The 16314-nt window shown below is 36.7% G+C and overlaps 1 protein-coding gene across 1 annotated transcript; it reads left to right on the top strand.

Annotated features, from left to right (window-relative positions):
• Positions 1-344: 344 nt before the first annotated feature.
• Positions 345-14787, top strand: aspa (aspartoacylase). Its single transcript, XM_088321816.1, has 6 exons — positions 345-838; positions 6204-6399; positions 8668-8761; positions 8828-8935; positions 13871-13980; positions 14100-14787. The coding sequence occupies exons 1-6, from the start codon at positions 585-587 to the stop codon at positions 14289-14291; spliced, it is 954 nt and encodes a 317-aa protein (XP_088177942.1). The 5' UTR covers positions 345-584; the 3' UTR covers positions 14292-14787.
• Positions 14788-16314: the final 1527 nt, after the last annotated feature.

Raw genomic sequence — 16314 nt, 5'->3', positions numbered from 1 at the left:
CTCAGTACAAGTACTTTTTACTTTTATTCAAGTAATTATTTGGATGATTTGGATTTTACATCTACTTGAGTAATATTAATCTGAAGTAACAGTACTTGAGTAAAATGTTTTTCTACTCTACCCACCTCTGCTAGTACTGTATGTTGTCACATGAGATATTCTTTCAGCACAATGTCTTCCCTAAATGTTCATTTATTTTAAGATGAGAGCATTAATAATAATAATAGTAATACTAATAATGTGTATTGTAAACAGTATCAAGTTTGTCGGGGTTTTTACGTTACTCGAGTTTATTTTGAAACGACCTCACCGGAAACTTCTGAGTCCTATTATGTCGTCTGTGTATTATGTCACCTTACATTGAGAAAGCTCAGGCTGCGTGTCCGCAACACTCGTTCAGGTGGATATTATGTCGGTTGCTGCGGCTTCAAGTGAGCAGACGGACTGTCTACGCAAACGCAGAACCACAACCGACATCTAAAGACCGACAAGTGCCGAGCTCTAGTTGAAAACTTTTTCTTGTTTTCGTATTTTGTTGTTGTGCTTTTGTCGCTCGCCTTCTTTTTAACTCGTCCAGTCCAGCCATGTCGTCTTCTTCCTCCTCCTACAACGGCTGCGTGCGTTTTAATGAGGCCCGGAGAGTGGCGATATTCGGCGGCACTCACGGGAACGAGATGTCCGGTGTGACGCTCGTGAACCTGTGGATAAAAAACAGCGCGGAGATCCAACGGAAGAGCGTCCACACTAAACCTTTTATCACGAACCCGAAAGCTGTGGAGAAATGCGCCCGCTACGTGGACACCGACCTCAACCGAGCTTTCACTCCCGAAAACCTCAGGTAAACAAAACTAAATATATGCCAAACCATACGCTTTTCAAAATTCGTTCTCAGTTCCTGTTTATTAATAAATGTTCACGTGCTCTAATATGACATTTAAATTCGTGATACATTTACATAAAACAAGAATACACAAAATTGACTTTTAAAAAAAAAATCAAAATGTGACATTGAGGTTATCACATGGCTCAGTGTTTTTGTGCCATGTCCCAGCATCAATATTAGTAATGAGTAATTCGGGAACGAATCGCCCCAATATGAGCCGGCTCCGCATATCAAGAGTTGGTTCCCTTGAACATGCTTATGTTCACTTGTGCTTGGTCAACATGCATTTTCCCCCAAGGATTATGTGTTGTTGACTTTAAATTTGTTGGATCTATATAACGGGTGTCAAACTTCTCCAGTGCCCATCAGCGTAATAGCTGCCTTCAAAGGGCCTGGTGTTAATTTAAGTCACTAAATGTTCTCCACAGGTATGTAGAATGAATGTAATCACCCCTTTATGTATAATATCTCTTAAATAATCAATTAAAAGCATACTGGCCGGGCATTGGTGTTGGTTCCGATAGAGGATTGGATTTGGCTGCTTGGAGTGGTTGGTGGTCGAGAGCTGCACTACCCAAATTGGCCGCCAGAGGTGTGAGAGTTCTCACGAGAGCAGATGTTTATTGATTTTGGTGGGATTTATTCGGGGTGCATTAATGTGAAACCTAGGTAAAGACACTCACAAAGGCCTAAAGTAAAACTATAAATTTTCACCAAAATCTGTTCGGCTGCTTTGGAGCCTGTAGATCACGTAGGAACATATGCACTCACACGCTTACAATTTTTTTTTCTTTTTAAGTATTAAAGATTCAAGTAGGAAAAATTACTGTTGCAATGTAAATCAATTGTATCTCAACATTTGTGTAATAACAAAAGATTCAAAATCGTCTTGACATTTTTGGGATGATTTTTCAACTTCACATGTATTGTAGGCGACATGTTTTATGGGAAATGTAGTTTTTTTAACATAAATGCAACATTTATTCTGTTATTTTATAGTTTATCTGTTGTTGCATTGAAAAGTCAATATAGTAATCTTACATTTTGTTGTATCGTTTGTCTTTCAAAGATTCTAAGTTGCTTGAGTTTAAAGTTGCTTGGTATATAAAGGTTTAAACGAGTTAAAAAATACTGTAGAGTGAAAGATAAATGCTATTTAAATTTAGTAATTTTTTTCAAAATTATAAATTTGTTTTGTCCATAATGGTATACTAGTATTTGTAATATACCCATTTTTCTAGATTATATTTTATATTTTTACTTTTTTCCTGATTTTTTTTTCTTATTTTGCCTTTTGTTTCTTTTTTTCCTCTCTTTTTCTTCTTTTTTCTTTATTTTTTTTTCTTTTGTTGTTTTTTTCAACTTGTTTTCTTATTTTTCTTCTTGCTGTTTTCATTTTTTTAATATATTTACTTTTTTCTTCTTTCATTCCATTTTTGATGTTCATGTTTTTTTTGTTTGCTTATTTTTTCCTTTTAAGATCATTTTGTGCCTAATGTTACTTAATAATCGGGAATATATCGATTAACGCAACAAAAGCAATCCTAAAACTGCTTGAGAGCCAGAAGAGCGGGTTCTTTTTAGTGAGCTAAGCCGAAAAAGCCCATTCTGTAAAAAGAGCCGAAGTTCCCACACTAATCAACAATACAGCCCTCCCTCTTAGTGCTCAGCTGACTGGCATCCAACACAGAAACGTGAGCGAAACGTGACTGAGCTACAGATCTTTTCCATGTATCTCTGCAAGCCCCGATTTCCTTCCATGCGTGGAAATAGTCTTATGCAAAGGGTGCCCGTGCAAGCACGTAAAAGCTGCCTAATGTGGTTGGGTAACAACATCACAGCATCTCACACAAGATTTCCCCAAAGCATCATCACGTAACAACTTCGCCCAATAGCTAAATTCAATAGATTTGTTCATGCACTGTTTCAAAGGGAGGTTTCCATCAATGATCTGTTCCCAATGATTATTCAAGTGTGAAGGATTTCAGTGCACTAATGGTTAACCCATGGTTCCCTTGTAAGGTCCAAGGTCTGAATATTTGGGGATTTTGCATTTGCTTGTTCAACCACTACTTTGTGAAACATGCGTGTCAGGATAACATTTTAAAGGTAACCTGTGTAACCCAAAGCTTTACAAGCATACAACCCAAAGAACTGTAGTAGGCCTGCAAAACACAATTATGACCCACAAACAAAGCAAGGGGTGGTGATGTTTTTGTTTGGGATGTGGGTACGAATGTTTGTTTGTCTGTGTCTGTCCTCCCAAGAAACGGTGGAAGGAGTTTAGATTTGACCACCATATTTCACAGGCAGTCAGGTAGGTTACCTTAGATGTGAAAAAAATCCCAAAAAGCTGACTCGGCACCAGAGGTGGGTTGTAACGAGTTATATTAACACTGTTGCATTACTTTGAGTACGTTTTGCGACATTTTGTACTTCTAGGAGTATTTTTAAATTACTATAGTTTTACTATAGTAGATTTGTGAAAAACAAAAGGGTACTCCTACTCCGCTACATTATTCTACATTGAAGCCGTTACTAATTAACCTAAATCCCCGCCGCGTAAGTACGCATCTGTCCGTCTCTGGCAGACTGCGGGGTTAAAAAAGGTTAAAATTGTTTTGTATTTGTTTTACATCCGTAAATATTTTAATCGATTTTTTTTTCCGTGTTTTTATTTCAGTGTGTTTTACATAACAAACATTAAGAGTATTCTTCTAGTACATAGTTTATTTGTTGTGGCAGTGAATAGTCAATATTATTAATCAACATTTTTTTTTCAGAGGTTATGAGTTGCTATAAATTGACATTAAAACTGCTAAGTATAAAAAGTTCAAAGTCTAAATGAGTTATACAACACATTTATACATCTTGTCGTAGAGTGAAAAAAATAAAAGCTATTATCATTTAGTAGAATGTTTTTTTTTTCCAAATCAGTATTTCATTATGTGCAAAATGTTACATTGTTATTGGCAATATACTGATTAAGGGGACCCCCAAAACTTTTCGTTTTCTCTTTTTTTCACCCCAGTATTTTACTTTTTTTCTCACATAGACACACACACACATTTTATACGAGTTCATGGGCTAGCTTGTTGTTCTTCAAAGCCTGTTAAACAAATTACTGGGGTTTAAAATGTGCTACTTGTGCTTAATTTGTTTCTTTGATATATACTTTTATTTATTGTTTATTAGAGTACTTGAATTTACCTTGATTATTTTAATCTTTTTTTTAATTTAAATGTGATTTATTGTTTGTTGATTGGATGTACTTTGATGATTTAATGATCTGATTGAATGGCTGTTTAAAAAAACAATAAGATGTTGCTACAGTTACTTAATTCTTGAGTAGTTTTTTTCACCAAGTACTTTTTTACTTTACTCAAGTAATTATTGGGAAGACTACTTTTTAGTTCTGCATCGGAGTGATATGTCTCAAATACCAGTACCTTTACTTGAGTAACATTTTTGGCTACTCTCACCCACCTCTGCTTGGCACTTTTGGTTTTGCTGATTTAGCATTTTGCCCCAGACATACATTCAACTCTCCCAAGCCAGCACAACATGGAATATCAACACCATATTTTACAGGCAGTCTGGTAGGTAACCCTAGATGTGAAAAATGCTAACAACGCTGACCAAGCATATTTTCCCAGAAAGACAGGCCAAAATGACAGGGAATGTCAACAGCATCTTTTATAGGCAGTCAGGTAGGTTAATTAAGTTATAAAAACTGCCCCGAAAAAAGTTGACTCAGCATTTTTGGTTTTACTTTCTCAGAAAGACATTCTACTCTCTCAGGCCTGAACAAATTTGGCCAGGATCACATTATCTTACAAGCAAACAATTGTGTCCCTCGTCACTCAAGAGATGAATGACCCCAGCAAAAATGGGAAATTCCACCTAATAATTATTTTGCGTCTCATCGCTGGTGAGGTTCTTATGGCGCACACCTATTCTAGTCTGATAGTTTATTAGTTGTCAACTGACTAACAATTACCTATATATTTTTTTATCTAATAAGACATTACAGGAAACAGAAACGTTATTATAGACCATCTGCACTATCTAGCAAGCTCAGGACCAAATTGTCAGGGTTGCTCTCCAGATCATAGTGCTATGTACCAAAAAAAAATCCGCCCATCGAAAATGTAATATAAAGTGAAAGGCGGTATCAAATTCAGCCAAAATTACTACGTTGCTGCGTCCTCCTTTTAATAATTTGATCTTTAAATATCTTCTGTAGCATGGAACAAAGGGCTATTTTTTCCCTTCTTAAACCAAAATAGATTTGGTTTCTATCCACACTCTTTCAAAGCTCATCAAAAGGCACTGAGCTCTAGTGACCATGAACAGGGAGAGAGACAAAAGTGTATATTCACTAAAAATAGGAAGACAATATGCACAGGGGGACAATATACAGGGGAAGGGCTGTTGTACAGTAAGTTTGAGAACATCCTAGATGCGGTCAGTGTTATTTGGAAAAGCTTTAAAGGAAGTGAGGAAGGCCAGATAATAGCAGCACTCATTTTTGCTGGAAAGGTCACTCCCAGCAAGGGCTGTGATCACGCGTAAGATTTTATTGTTATCATAAATAATTTATAGCCTGGGTTCTGCTAATAACACTTCAACACTCGCGAGGCCATTAGTGTTATCCATTATCCTGTGTCAAAAAAATAAAAGCGAGGCTCATGACATGTAAATTTCATCCAAAAGTCCCGACCTACGAATATTTCCAAATACTCGTTAATATGACAGTGTAAAAGACATTTAGTAGGAAGCCATTTTGTTAGTTCGACTATTATTAAGCACTGTGGTTTGTTGTTTTGACTAATACATGATTGCCGTTACCAGCCAATCATGTAGCTGTTCTCTGATATCCACACCTTTTAGGGCAGATCTGCTTTTGTAACCAAGGATATCTAATAAATAAAGTGCTCATTGGAGGGCCTTTAGATCAGGTTGGACTTTCTTATCTGAAGGCTTCTCTCCCTGCCCTCCAAGTTCAAAATCCATTTATTTCTTCCCTCCTTATTTTGAGTGTCTACTAGAATTTTAACTTATCACAAATTTAACTTCAAAATAAAGACGTTGCAAAGCTTAATCATCCAAGTTTTCTAAAAGAACGCCGAATTTTGAGTAATAAGGGAAAGAAAAAAACTTTAAAAACGTGTTTTTGGGGGGAGAGAAGGCAGAAAAATAGGAGCTCTAGCTCCATCTGTTCACAACATTGTGGTCTTCCATCCTTGTTGGTTTGTAACTTTTGTCTTGTTTCACCTGCAGTAATGCAAATATTAGCAATGTGGTTTGTGTATTCCAGCGCTTTAGACGACAAAGAAATTCCCTATGAGGTGCAGAGGGCTCAGGAGATCAACAGACTTTTCGGGCCAAAAGGAAGCCTGGAGGCTTATGACGTCATCTTCGACCTTCACAACACCACCTCCAACATGGGCTGCACTCTCATTCTGGAGAACTCCAAAGACCACTTCAATCTGCAGATGATGAACTACATCAAGGTATACTAGCAACATCCATGCAGCTTCATCAAGGCTAAAGAGTCAGTTTATTACTATCTCAGATGGTGAACAAATGTATTTAGATACCAATTTCAGGGACACTGTAATATTTAATCACTAAATGTCACTTTGTTGTGAAGTGCAACTGAAAACGATTGATACGGAGCACGATGGAGAATACAACCTACAGAGACTCAAAGTGACCAAACGGCAACTTTTTCTTCTCAATTTTATGTCCAACCTTTCAACAAGGTTTGTAGGGGTATACCGAGCAGCAAGCTGGCAGACAATCATGTTTACTCCCTCTAGGTAGATGAGGCTCATGTTATGTAAAATTAATTCAATTTTCTTGACCTGGAAGTATTTGAAAAATGCACATATTTGATAGTTCATGTAGTTTGGCCCCTGCAACCATAGTGTGGATAAGCAGTGCATATAATGGATGGATGGATGTAGTGTGGCTTTATATTGAAATTAATATTGTTTTTTAAATGAAGATTTTTTTTTTACCAATAATACACAATGACTCTTTCGAACATTAGCCATTCTCTTCAAAAAAAAAAAATCTTTTTTCCATATCAGCGTTTTCACTTGAGGTTGCACAAACATATTGGTTATGTTCTGATCTTCAGATTTGAAATACTGTATTTAATCTCTGATTGTACAACAACCTCAATCATGAGTAACAATGTTTTAGAAAACAACAACCACTGGATTTCAGCCAGAAGTTTAACAACTCATCAATTATTCAACAATTAATGGAGGTATGATATGAATCAAGTGTCACTAGTCATTCGTTGTTTATAATGGCGATTTAAATTATTGTTTTGCTAGGATGGTCAATTGGAGAGTGTAACAAATGAAACGGAAAATATTTTGATTCATCTGATTAATCAATCAATCTATCGACAAAATAATCATCAAGTACATCTAAAATTAAAATAAGTTTGTTAAAATTCTAGTATCAGTTTGATACTGACATCTTATACTTATTTTTGGCCAATTCTAAAAGTACTAAGGGAAAAGCCCGTGCCTATATAAGGCATAAATCAGATGTGTGTCCTTTGTTATGGTATTGATATTCCCTACAATTAGTTCAGAGTTTCCCTTGCCCACCGCCAGAAGATAGCTGGGATGGGCTCCAGGACCCCTGCGACCCCACAGACGATAAGCGGCGCAGACAATGAATGGGTGTTCTACAGTGGCCAATGCAGATATCAGAATTGGAAACGGAAAATTAGAAAACTAGAAAACCTCTGAACGTTGAAAGCAAATTTACACTAATGTTCACACTAAATCTTTGTCACTGTTTTTGCGGTAGGAGCGATTTTACAGAAAGTACTACTGGTTTTGGTACGTAGTATTGGCGGCAACTCAAAAGTACTTACAATACAGAGATTGTTAAAATGACACAAGTTGTAAGTAGGCCAGGGCAGGCTATTTTCATGAAATAATTCGATTTTGATACAAAATAGTTATTTTTTCATTTACAGTTAAAAAATATATTTATCATAAAACATGTGAGTTCTGTTTGAAATCAACAAGTGCCGTATTTCCTACACCATAAGACTCACTGGACTATAAGATACATGGGATTAAAACCACAGTAATGGCTGGGGTTGTATAAAAATACATGAATACATTTAATTTAAAACAAATTAATAAAACACAAATTAACATTATGACATTTGGTTTTATCACTATTTTTTTTATAACCACATGTTAATCACAGGAGGGCACTTGAATACCACTCCATATGTTTCTCGAATGCAGAACAGTGACATATTCTGTATCATTTAACAACAATTCAAACAACAGTATGTAATTTTGTTCAAAACGTTACTATAAACAGAAATCTTTATTCAAGTTATCACAATACCTTTCATACTTACAGACAGTTATTGTCTAGACTCTAAAGCGACGATAAAAGAAGATTTGCATTGAGCGATTGAAGTTCGCTGGGCTTCTCTTTTGTTTCCTTTTAGTAACAAAACGATTAACATGTTCACCACAAGAGGGCATTTGATGACCACTCTATACAGTTACCCGATGCAGCATAATTTAATTGTAAATATGCTTTTCCAATTTTATCCACCATATTTTCTGGGTGTATATACATTTAAGGCATAACAGATTTTAAGGTGCACTTTCAAATTTCTGGTCAATTTCGGGTTTGCACTTAGTGGTCCTGAAAATACGGTACTTGTATTGAAATTGTTTTCCCTATTTACTTCATGAAATAGTACTGTATTTTCTGTTGCGTTGCAGAAAGCCATGGCGCCCGCCAGTTGTCTTGTTCTCCTGAATGAGCATCCTCTTCTGAAATATTCCACTACCCGCTCTGTGGCCAAACATCCCATCGGTGAGAATCGCCAATGAGAGCCGGTAGATGCCGGTAGAAGAGCTACAGTTTTTCCCCTGGTTTTAGGCTTGGAGGTGGGTCCTCAGCCTCAGGGGGTTTTAAGGAGTAATATATTTGAAGCCATGAGGGTCATACTCAAACACGCCTTGGACTTCATCGATTTGTTTAACGAAGGTAAGACTTTAGAAGTGGTAAAGTTTAAGTACAGTGGCCCCCTCTACATAGGAGCTACTCGAGTTACAAGAAATTTGAGATACGAGATGTCTTTCGAGAAAAAATGTTGTAACATATTAGAGAAAATTTGAGATACGAGGATTTCAGTTCGCTACCGCTAGAGGGCCAAGTGCTTCAAACCACTCCCCCCCAGAAGCAGCTAGTATGAGTTAACACGTTCTTTCCCACCATACAGGCCAGATTATGGGCTCTTATGCTTTGTCTTTTTTGATTGTGCTTCCTCACTTCTGCACGTCTGTCCCTCTCTTCTCCACCACCATGCACACTCCTCCATTGGCAACTGTCAACTTCCTACATACAGACGCTGCCCTACTTACGAACAAGAGACCGGTTTATTGTCTGACAATATTTGTGCCGCCCACCCCAATTATAATATTTGTGTTTATAACAATACAAATAATTATAAAAATAATCAGCCTAAATCTACTCTGTAATCCCTATATCACTGAAGATGTAGATGACATTGGAAAAAGCATTATATTTGGTCTCATCATGACACTATTCCTCCTCACAGAATGACATTGTTAAATACGTGGGGCCGTGATTGATATGTAAAATGTACATTTGATTTTGGTACAGACGCTGCCCTACCTACAAACAAGATTGTAAATTGAATTTGTTCGTAAATTGCTTCAGTGCTATATTTTGTATGTTTAAGGTTTACATAAGAATGTTTAAGGCTTTTTATAAGTAACCTGTATCGTTTTGTACTAAAAATAAATCATAAAATTCATATGCACTATAAAGATAAATAAAGTGAAGTTTAACTTACTTGTGGAAGATGGGCTTCAAGAGTTGAGCTACCTCCTGCTTCGTGATAGAAAGTGGGCGAAAAAAGGCGATCTAACCATTTTCTCAATTTTCTTTCATTTCAAATGAAACGACTCGCCTCTTCTTTACACTTTACACCAACCATATTGAATGGATGCACCGGATATTAAACAATAAAAATGTCAAAGTTCTTAGCGCGCTGGAGATACAGTATAGAATGTTTACACACTTACTAGGGAGAGTAAGTGTATTTCTTCTTCGGGGTGGATGCTGGTTAACCTCTCACAGTGCCACCTCACGCCGGTAGCGGCTGAAAGAAGCCCTACAGTAATGTCTTGTACTCGGAAAAAGGTGCACACAATAAAAAATCTAACTTACAGCACCGTACGGATATTTTTTGACATCCTGAAAAAAATGTTGGTATCTGCCATTTTTCTCAAGTTGAATGGTCGTAGGTAGGTGAGCGTCTGTAGTTATTGCTCATAATAAACTCACATTTTATTTTGTTTATATAATTTGATTAATCTTATTACTGTATTTTTATGTTTAATTACTATTTGAATATGTTTTCATTGTTTAGAAAGATACATTTTATACTGTGAAGTCCGGACTGCAAGCCGCTACTTTTTTTGCTACGTTTTTTGCTACGTTTTAAACACTGCTGTTTTAAATACAGTGTGGCTTCTTCTTTTTTTGTGGTTGTACCAAGAAAATTGAGGAGCTGCTCTTTCCCACAAGGCATGCGTTACAAATAAAAAACACTACAGTGATGTCTGAAAATATTTATAATGCCCATCTAAAGGAGAAATTAGTCCATGATTTTGCCAACCTTATTTCTATATACATAACAGGAGGTTAGACAGTACTTTATTCAATATTTGGCCAGGTACTTACAATATTTAAACTTTTTTACCCACAAATTAAGTCTTCAATCTGTACACCCAAATTGAAAAGAAGTAGAAGTTTTCTATCAAAAACGCTTCTGTTCTCTTTCTGTATGATCGGCGTCAACGTCAGTGAAATTTCCTTTAATCCTAGAGGAACTGTAACAAGCGAATGCAAGCTGGACAGTTATTCTGGCAACCTCTAATGACATTACCACAGAAAAGTCACATCTGTGTTGAAAGCTGGCACTATTCTCGTCTACAAATATTGATTTCACAATTTATGCAACGCAGTACTCTTTTGCGTTTTCTTTTGGCACGGTCGTAAATATGTGATTTTCTTTGCAACAAGCTATCTTGAATGGTCACATGATCCAAAAACACATGACATAAACAGCTTAGAGAAGAACTGAACACAGCTTTAGGCGTTTCGGAGCATGACGCCATTAGCGTTCTGCAGCCAAAGGCATTAATGACAAAATCCGCATATGGTTAGCAAAAGGGTTGCTCTCACCTAAAATGTAAGAAAAGGATGTGAATGAGTAAATATTTATTATGGATTCTAAGACAGCAGTTTTAAAACGTGTGCGGGTCATAACAAAACAAAATTACGGGGTTTTTTTCTGAAATTTGAGCATACGGCCTTTAATTAGGTGCACTTTGTCGTCCCGAAATTACGGTAGTTCGGGATGATCTGGAGGATTTTGGAAAGCCAGGAACAGTTCTCAGTTATTTTTAATGGGGAAATTAGTTTGCGATACGAGATCCTGGAATAAATTAATCTTGTATGTAGAGGGGCCACTGAATCGTTGTGTTTAATTTTGATCTTCATCAACTATTATATGATATCAGCCTACTTTTGCTTTCTGTATGCTTTATAAGATGATCATTTGTCACGATCGAATTGGGTGGCGACCCACGGGCGCGGTCCAGAACATATGGTGTTTATGTGCAGTGAGAAAGGTGCTCCCTGCAGCCTTTTTCACATAAACGAGTCGTGCGTACCGGTGTTGCCTTTACCCTCAAACTGGGCCACTGTTGAATAGTGTGCTTGTTTAGAGACACTCACTTTCTTTCCTCATACAACATTGGGGTACTTTTGAGTCTCTGTTGCAAAAGTGCTAAAAACCTATTCATAGTTTTACAATGATTACTTCAGTGGTAAAAAGATAGTATAGTGAAGCCTGGTTTATCGCGGGGGTTACGTTCCAAAATCCGTGCAGTAGAATCCTTTTTTTTTCCCCTATACTCAACTATACATTAAAACCAAAAAGGCAAATCCATTTTACAATGAAAAGGCTGTTTTTTTGAAGAATAAAATTACTGTATACCGTACTTGCAAAAAAGATATATATATTTTTAACCAAACCTACTGTCTTAGGAACTGTCCTTAGCCAGTCAGACTACAGAACATAATCGGTGATGAAATCTGTGATGTAGTGAGACTGAAATGTGAACCACGTTACAGTAAGATATTTTTGTTTTGAGGTTTTTGTTACACTGGTAGATTACTTATTTAAGACTTATTTTTCTCTTCGTACAATATTTTTAACTTGTTTTACAGGACAAAAAATGAAAAAAATATGATGGTACATGGTAGGGGAAAATTAATTTTGATTAAACACTTATAAAGTATTGTTAGTACTATTTCTTTTATAGATTTGATGATATGACTAATTTAATTTCCTAGCAAAATAAAAAAAGTATTACTTCACTACTTGGCCTGTTCGGTACCACCTTTGTCCCTGTTGATGCCAATACTGATTGCAAGTGTCAGATACCATTATTATAATTTATACACAAGATTTTCCCCGCAAAAAAGATGTACATCTTCTGTATATAGTTCATTTCCTTAGAACCCTATAACAGTTTTATTGATTTTCCAATATTTTTAGACATATTTTTGTACGGCTCAGAATAAAATTGAGAAAAATCTAGTTAGGCAACCGTCAACCAGACATGCTTCCTTACTGATTGTGGACAAATGCAGAAACCAATATCAGTATCACGACGACCAACATAACACAAAATGGGTTGTTTATTAGTGTAATAAAAAGATGGCATGGAGGTAAGGCTGTAACGAACAATTTTTTTATAATTCCTTTATTGTTTTTTTGATCTTATAATAATGTTGATTTCAAATTGTGTTGTCTAAAACAGAACGTTATTTCTAATTTAAAACTGTCTCATTTAACGGTATTCCCAAACATGCAAAATGTGAGAAAATAGTTCTGTACATGTTTTTTTGCATAAAATTATTATATTTGTGATTTTTTATATTCCAATTATTTTATGAGATAATGCATTCTGAATACATCATGTCTTGTCTTTGTCATCCTTACCTGTGACGTCATCGGAGGAACACCAGCACCCTAGCAAGACAGTTTCATATTGTTTTTTTAGTCTAAGAGGTTACGAGTGTTTTAGGCAAAGTTTTGATCGTTTTTGTGGAGAATGCCTAGAAGGTCTGTCTCATGTGTATGCAGTAATGTTAGAACAAAGGGCGAGCAGCAAAAAAAATGGCAATAAAACACATAGCGCTAACAAGGGGTCGCTCCAGGACTGATCAACGCAGCCTCAGCAGAAAAACACGAAGTTGGCCGACCCAAAAACACGCAGTGAGCAGCCAAGCTAATCAGGAACCAACAAGGAAAAACAGCAAAGGCTATGACGACAAACGCAAAGCTGGCTGGGGATTAAAAAAAAAAAGAGGTAAAACTAAAGCTAACGCCAGGCTCGCTGATCAGAAAACATGTGGCAGCCAGGCGAACCAGGAACCAACAACCAGACAACGAGCATCAACTAAGGGCTAACAAAATGTAAAGCCCTCAACAGCCCTAACACTAACGGGGTGCTAGCTGGACAAAATTATACCTAACGCAACACACGCGACAGAAAACACAAACAAAGCCTCAATCACATACCTTCAAGCAGTAACGAGCGGTATTAAATCGCTGTTCACTGCAATTGCCGTCTGTTTCAGAGCTGGCCTTGCTTATTGTGTTAATGGGATTTGTCATTTAGTAAGAGTTGTATTCCTTCAATGACCTCACAGCTTTAGAGGAAACAAGACAGATGGGTCAACTTTGAGACTAAATTTCATGAGTCCCCCGACGTGTGGAATATTTTGCAATATATTTGTATGATTGTGGGGAGGATCACTACAGGTTCTATGCCTGATTTAAAAAAATGTATATTTCTGTTTGGAAAAACCTTTAAGGCATGGAATTCCCGTCCTGCACAGTGGAAGTGTTCCGTGTTTCGGAGAGAGTTGATTATCCAAGAGATGCCAACGGGAACATCATTGGCATGGTCCACCCAAATCTCCAGGTAAAAGGAAAAAAAATATCATGGTGGATTAAAGGAGAACTCTGTTTGTTATGCAAACAGAGCACTGTTACATTGGGCAACATCCTCAAGTGACTTTGCTGTGATTGTTTTGCTTGCAGGACTGCGACTGGGAGCCACTGAACCCGGGCGACCCGATGTTCCAAACGTTTGATGGGAAAACCATCCCCTACCAAGGCAGCTGCACCGTTTATCCCACCTTTATCAATGAGGCGGCTTATTATGAAAAACAGCAGGCATTTGTCACCACACGACGCGAAACTCTAGTGGCAAGCGCCGTCAGAAAATTATAAAAAAAAGAAGAAGCAGGTTTTGGGTGAACATTTCAGCAAATATAATATTTTTTATTTATCTTTGGCACTTTCTTCACATAATAATAGATGCCATCCTCTGCTTAGTTTTTTTTCCTTTTGTGCACTTAGCAATGAATTGATTAACTATGCAAGGAACGTGGAATCTTTGCAAGGCAAAGTAAAGCATTTTGTGGTTATTTATCATACTATAATATATATATATATATATATATATATATATATATATATATATACACACACTGTATTTTCCGCACTACAAGGTGCAATGGATTGTAGGCAAACCCCGAAAAAAATTATTTTGATATATATTTTTTTATATATATGGCACATTATACTATAAGTGGCATACAACTACAGTAAGAGCTAGCATTGCATAAAAAATAAGTACGGTACATTTAAATTGAGCTGGCCTCGTAGTATTCACTTCTTTGTTTTTTCTTTTTAGCAACAATTACCTTGTTAACCACGAGGGCACTCAAAGGCAGAACATTTCCCATATGCAGTATAATTTAATTGTAACTATGCATTTTCAATTTGATCCACTGTACTTCCCTGTATATAAGGCACAGCATATTATAAGTCAAACACGTTCCTGGTTGGGGTGGGCGATACTGGGAATTTTAGTATCAAACCGCTCCAAGTTAATACAAGGTTGTATCACTCTGATACCAATAATATTTGCTTGAAAATGTCACAATCAATGAATAATTGAACTTCCCCCCTTGGTTTGTTTGTATTTACGATAAACACAGCACAAAGATTTTAGGGACTAAAAATGTTTCATTCTTTATTGAATAACTACAATTCAAACGTTACCAGTATGAAAAAATAAATAGAAATCTTCTTGAATAATAGTTTCAGAAAACAGCCAAGAGATTAAAAGAAAGAGCAGCAAAGTAACTAAACTGGATATATAACAATGTCAACATGTCAGCTACGCCTTCTATTACACACTGGTTTGAAATCAACTCCGAAAGTGCAAGTAGTGTAACCATTAAAATCTAAAAATCTTTAAAAAAAATTTAAACAATTCTACTACAACATGTGTTAACACTGTTAACGTTTACTCAGTTAAAAGTTAACAGTGTAAAACCAAAAAATAGCCCTTTTGGCTCTGTTATCGTAGTAATAACGGATCTACGGGTTTCTGTTCATGAACGATAACATCTTTACATTTTGCCTTCCGCTCATTGCTCTCTTTAGAGTGAACTTTTTTCCTATATTTATGTCAATTTGCTATACAAATGACACCTGGTATTGTCCTTTTCTGTTGTTAACAGAGAAAAAGTCCACACCTCACTGTGCTTCCAGTTTGTCTATCATATTTAGCATCTGATAAGGGTGAGTGTCTCGTTTGGCCTTCTCCTCTGCCAGCAGACAAGATGCAGCAACAGGCCAGGTAGTGAGAGGTGCTAAAGGTTTGCCTGTCAGTCACCAAACCCATAAAGAGAGTGGCTGAAGGCGCTGGGTAAGGGAAAGAAGGACTGCGCTGTCTACATATAGAAGCGGCACTTGATGAATTGGTGGAGGTGTGAAGTATCAATCATAGGATAATAGTAGCAATACGATCGAAGTAATTGTTAGAATCGATAATATCGATATTTAGATCGATCCGCCTTCCCCTAGATTCGGGCCAATTTGGGGGTTTTAGATGCACCTTTTAGTCCGGAATATACAGACATTTTGATTATGTCCCTTTATGAGATGAAATCTTGATCTTAAATCATTTAAGACCTGATTAGTCACTGTATATTTCCTTTTGACGCTCAGGCAGCTAATTTAGGGTCTTAAAGCTACAAGTTTTCCCAAAGTTGTATTGATTTTGTCTTCCTCGTGAATATATTTGTGACATCCTGGGAGGTCATTTGGGGCCTTTGCAACGACCTGCCTAAAACTTCTGTACTTGCATCTGTGGTGCTCCTATTGTTGCCTTAAAAAGAGACCTAATTCACTGCCAAATAGAAGGTTGGGTGTAATTATAGTATACTCCTTTCCTCTGCAT

The sequence above is a fragment of the Urocampus carinirostris genome, chromosome 17 (assembly GCF_059441175.1).
Source record: "Urocampus carinirostris isolate Australia breed hairy pipefish chromosome 17, RoL_Ucar_1.0, whole genome shotgun sequence".
Classification (NCBI taxonomy): domain Eukaryota; kingdom Metazoa; phylum Chordata; class Actinopteri; order Syngnathiformes; family Syngnathidae; genus Urocampus; species Urocampus carinirostris.
The sequence above is the reverse complement of the archived record's forward strand: the minus strand, read 5'-3'. Positions and strand labels throughout refer to the sequence as shown.

Bases quoted from the DNA above. Each gene is read 5' to 3' on its own strand.
- aspa (XM_088321816.1), top strand. From the start codon at position 585: ATGTCGTCTTCTTCCTCCTCCTACAACGGCTGCGTGCGTTTTAATGAG. The intron at 8,762-8,827 runs GTGAGAATCGCC...CCCTGGTTTTAG, and splicing joins TGTGGCCAAACATCCCATCG to GCTTGGAGGTGGGTCCTCAG. The intron at 8,936-13,870 runs GTAAGACTTTAG...AAAACCTTTAAG, and splicing joins CATCGATTTGTTTAACGAAG to GCATGGAATTCCCGTCCTGC.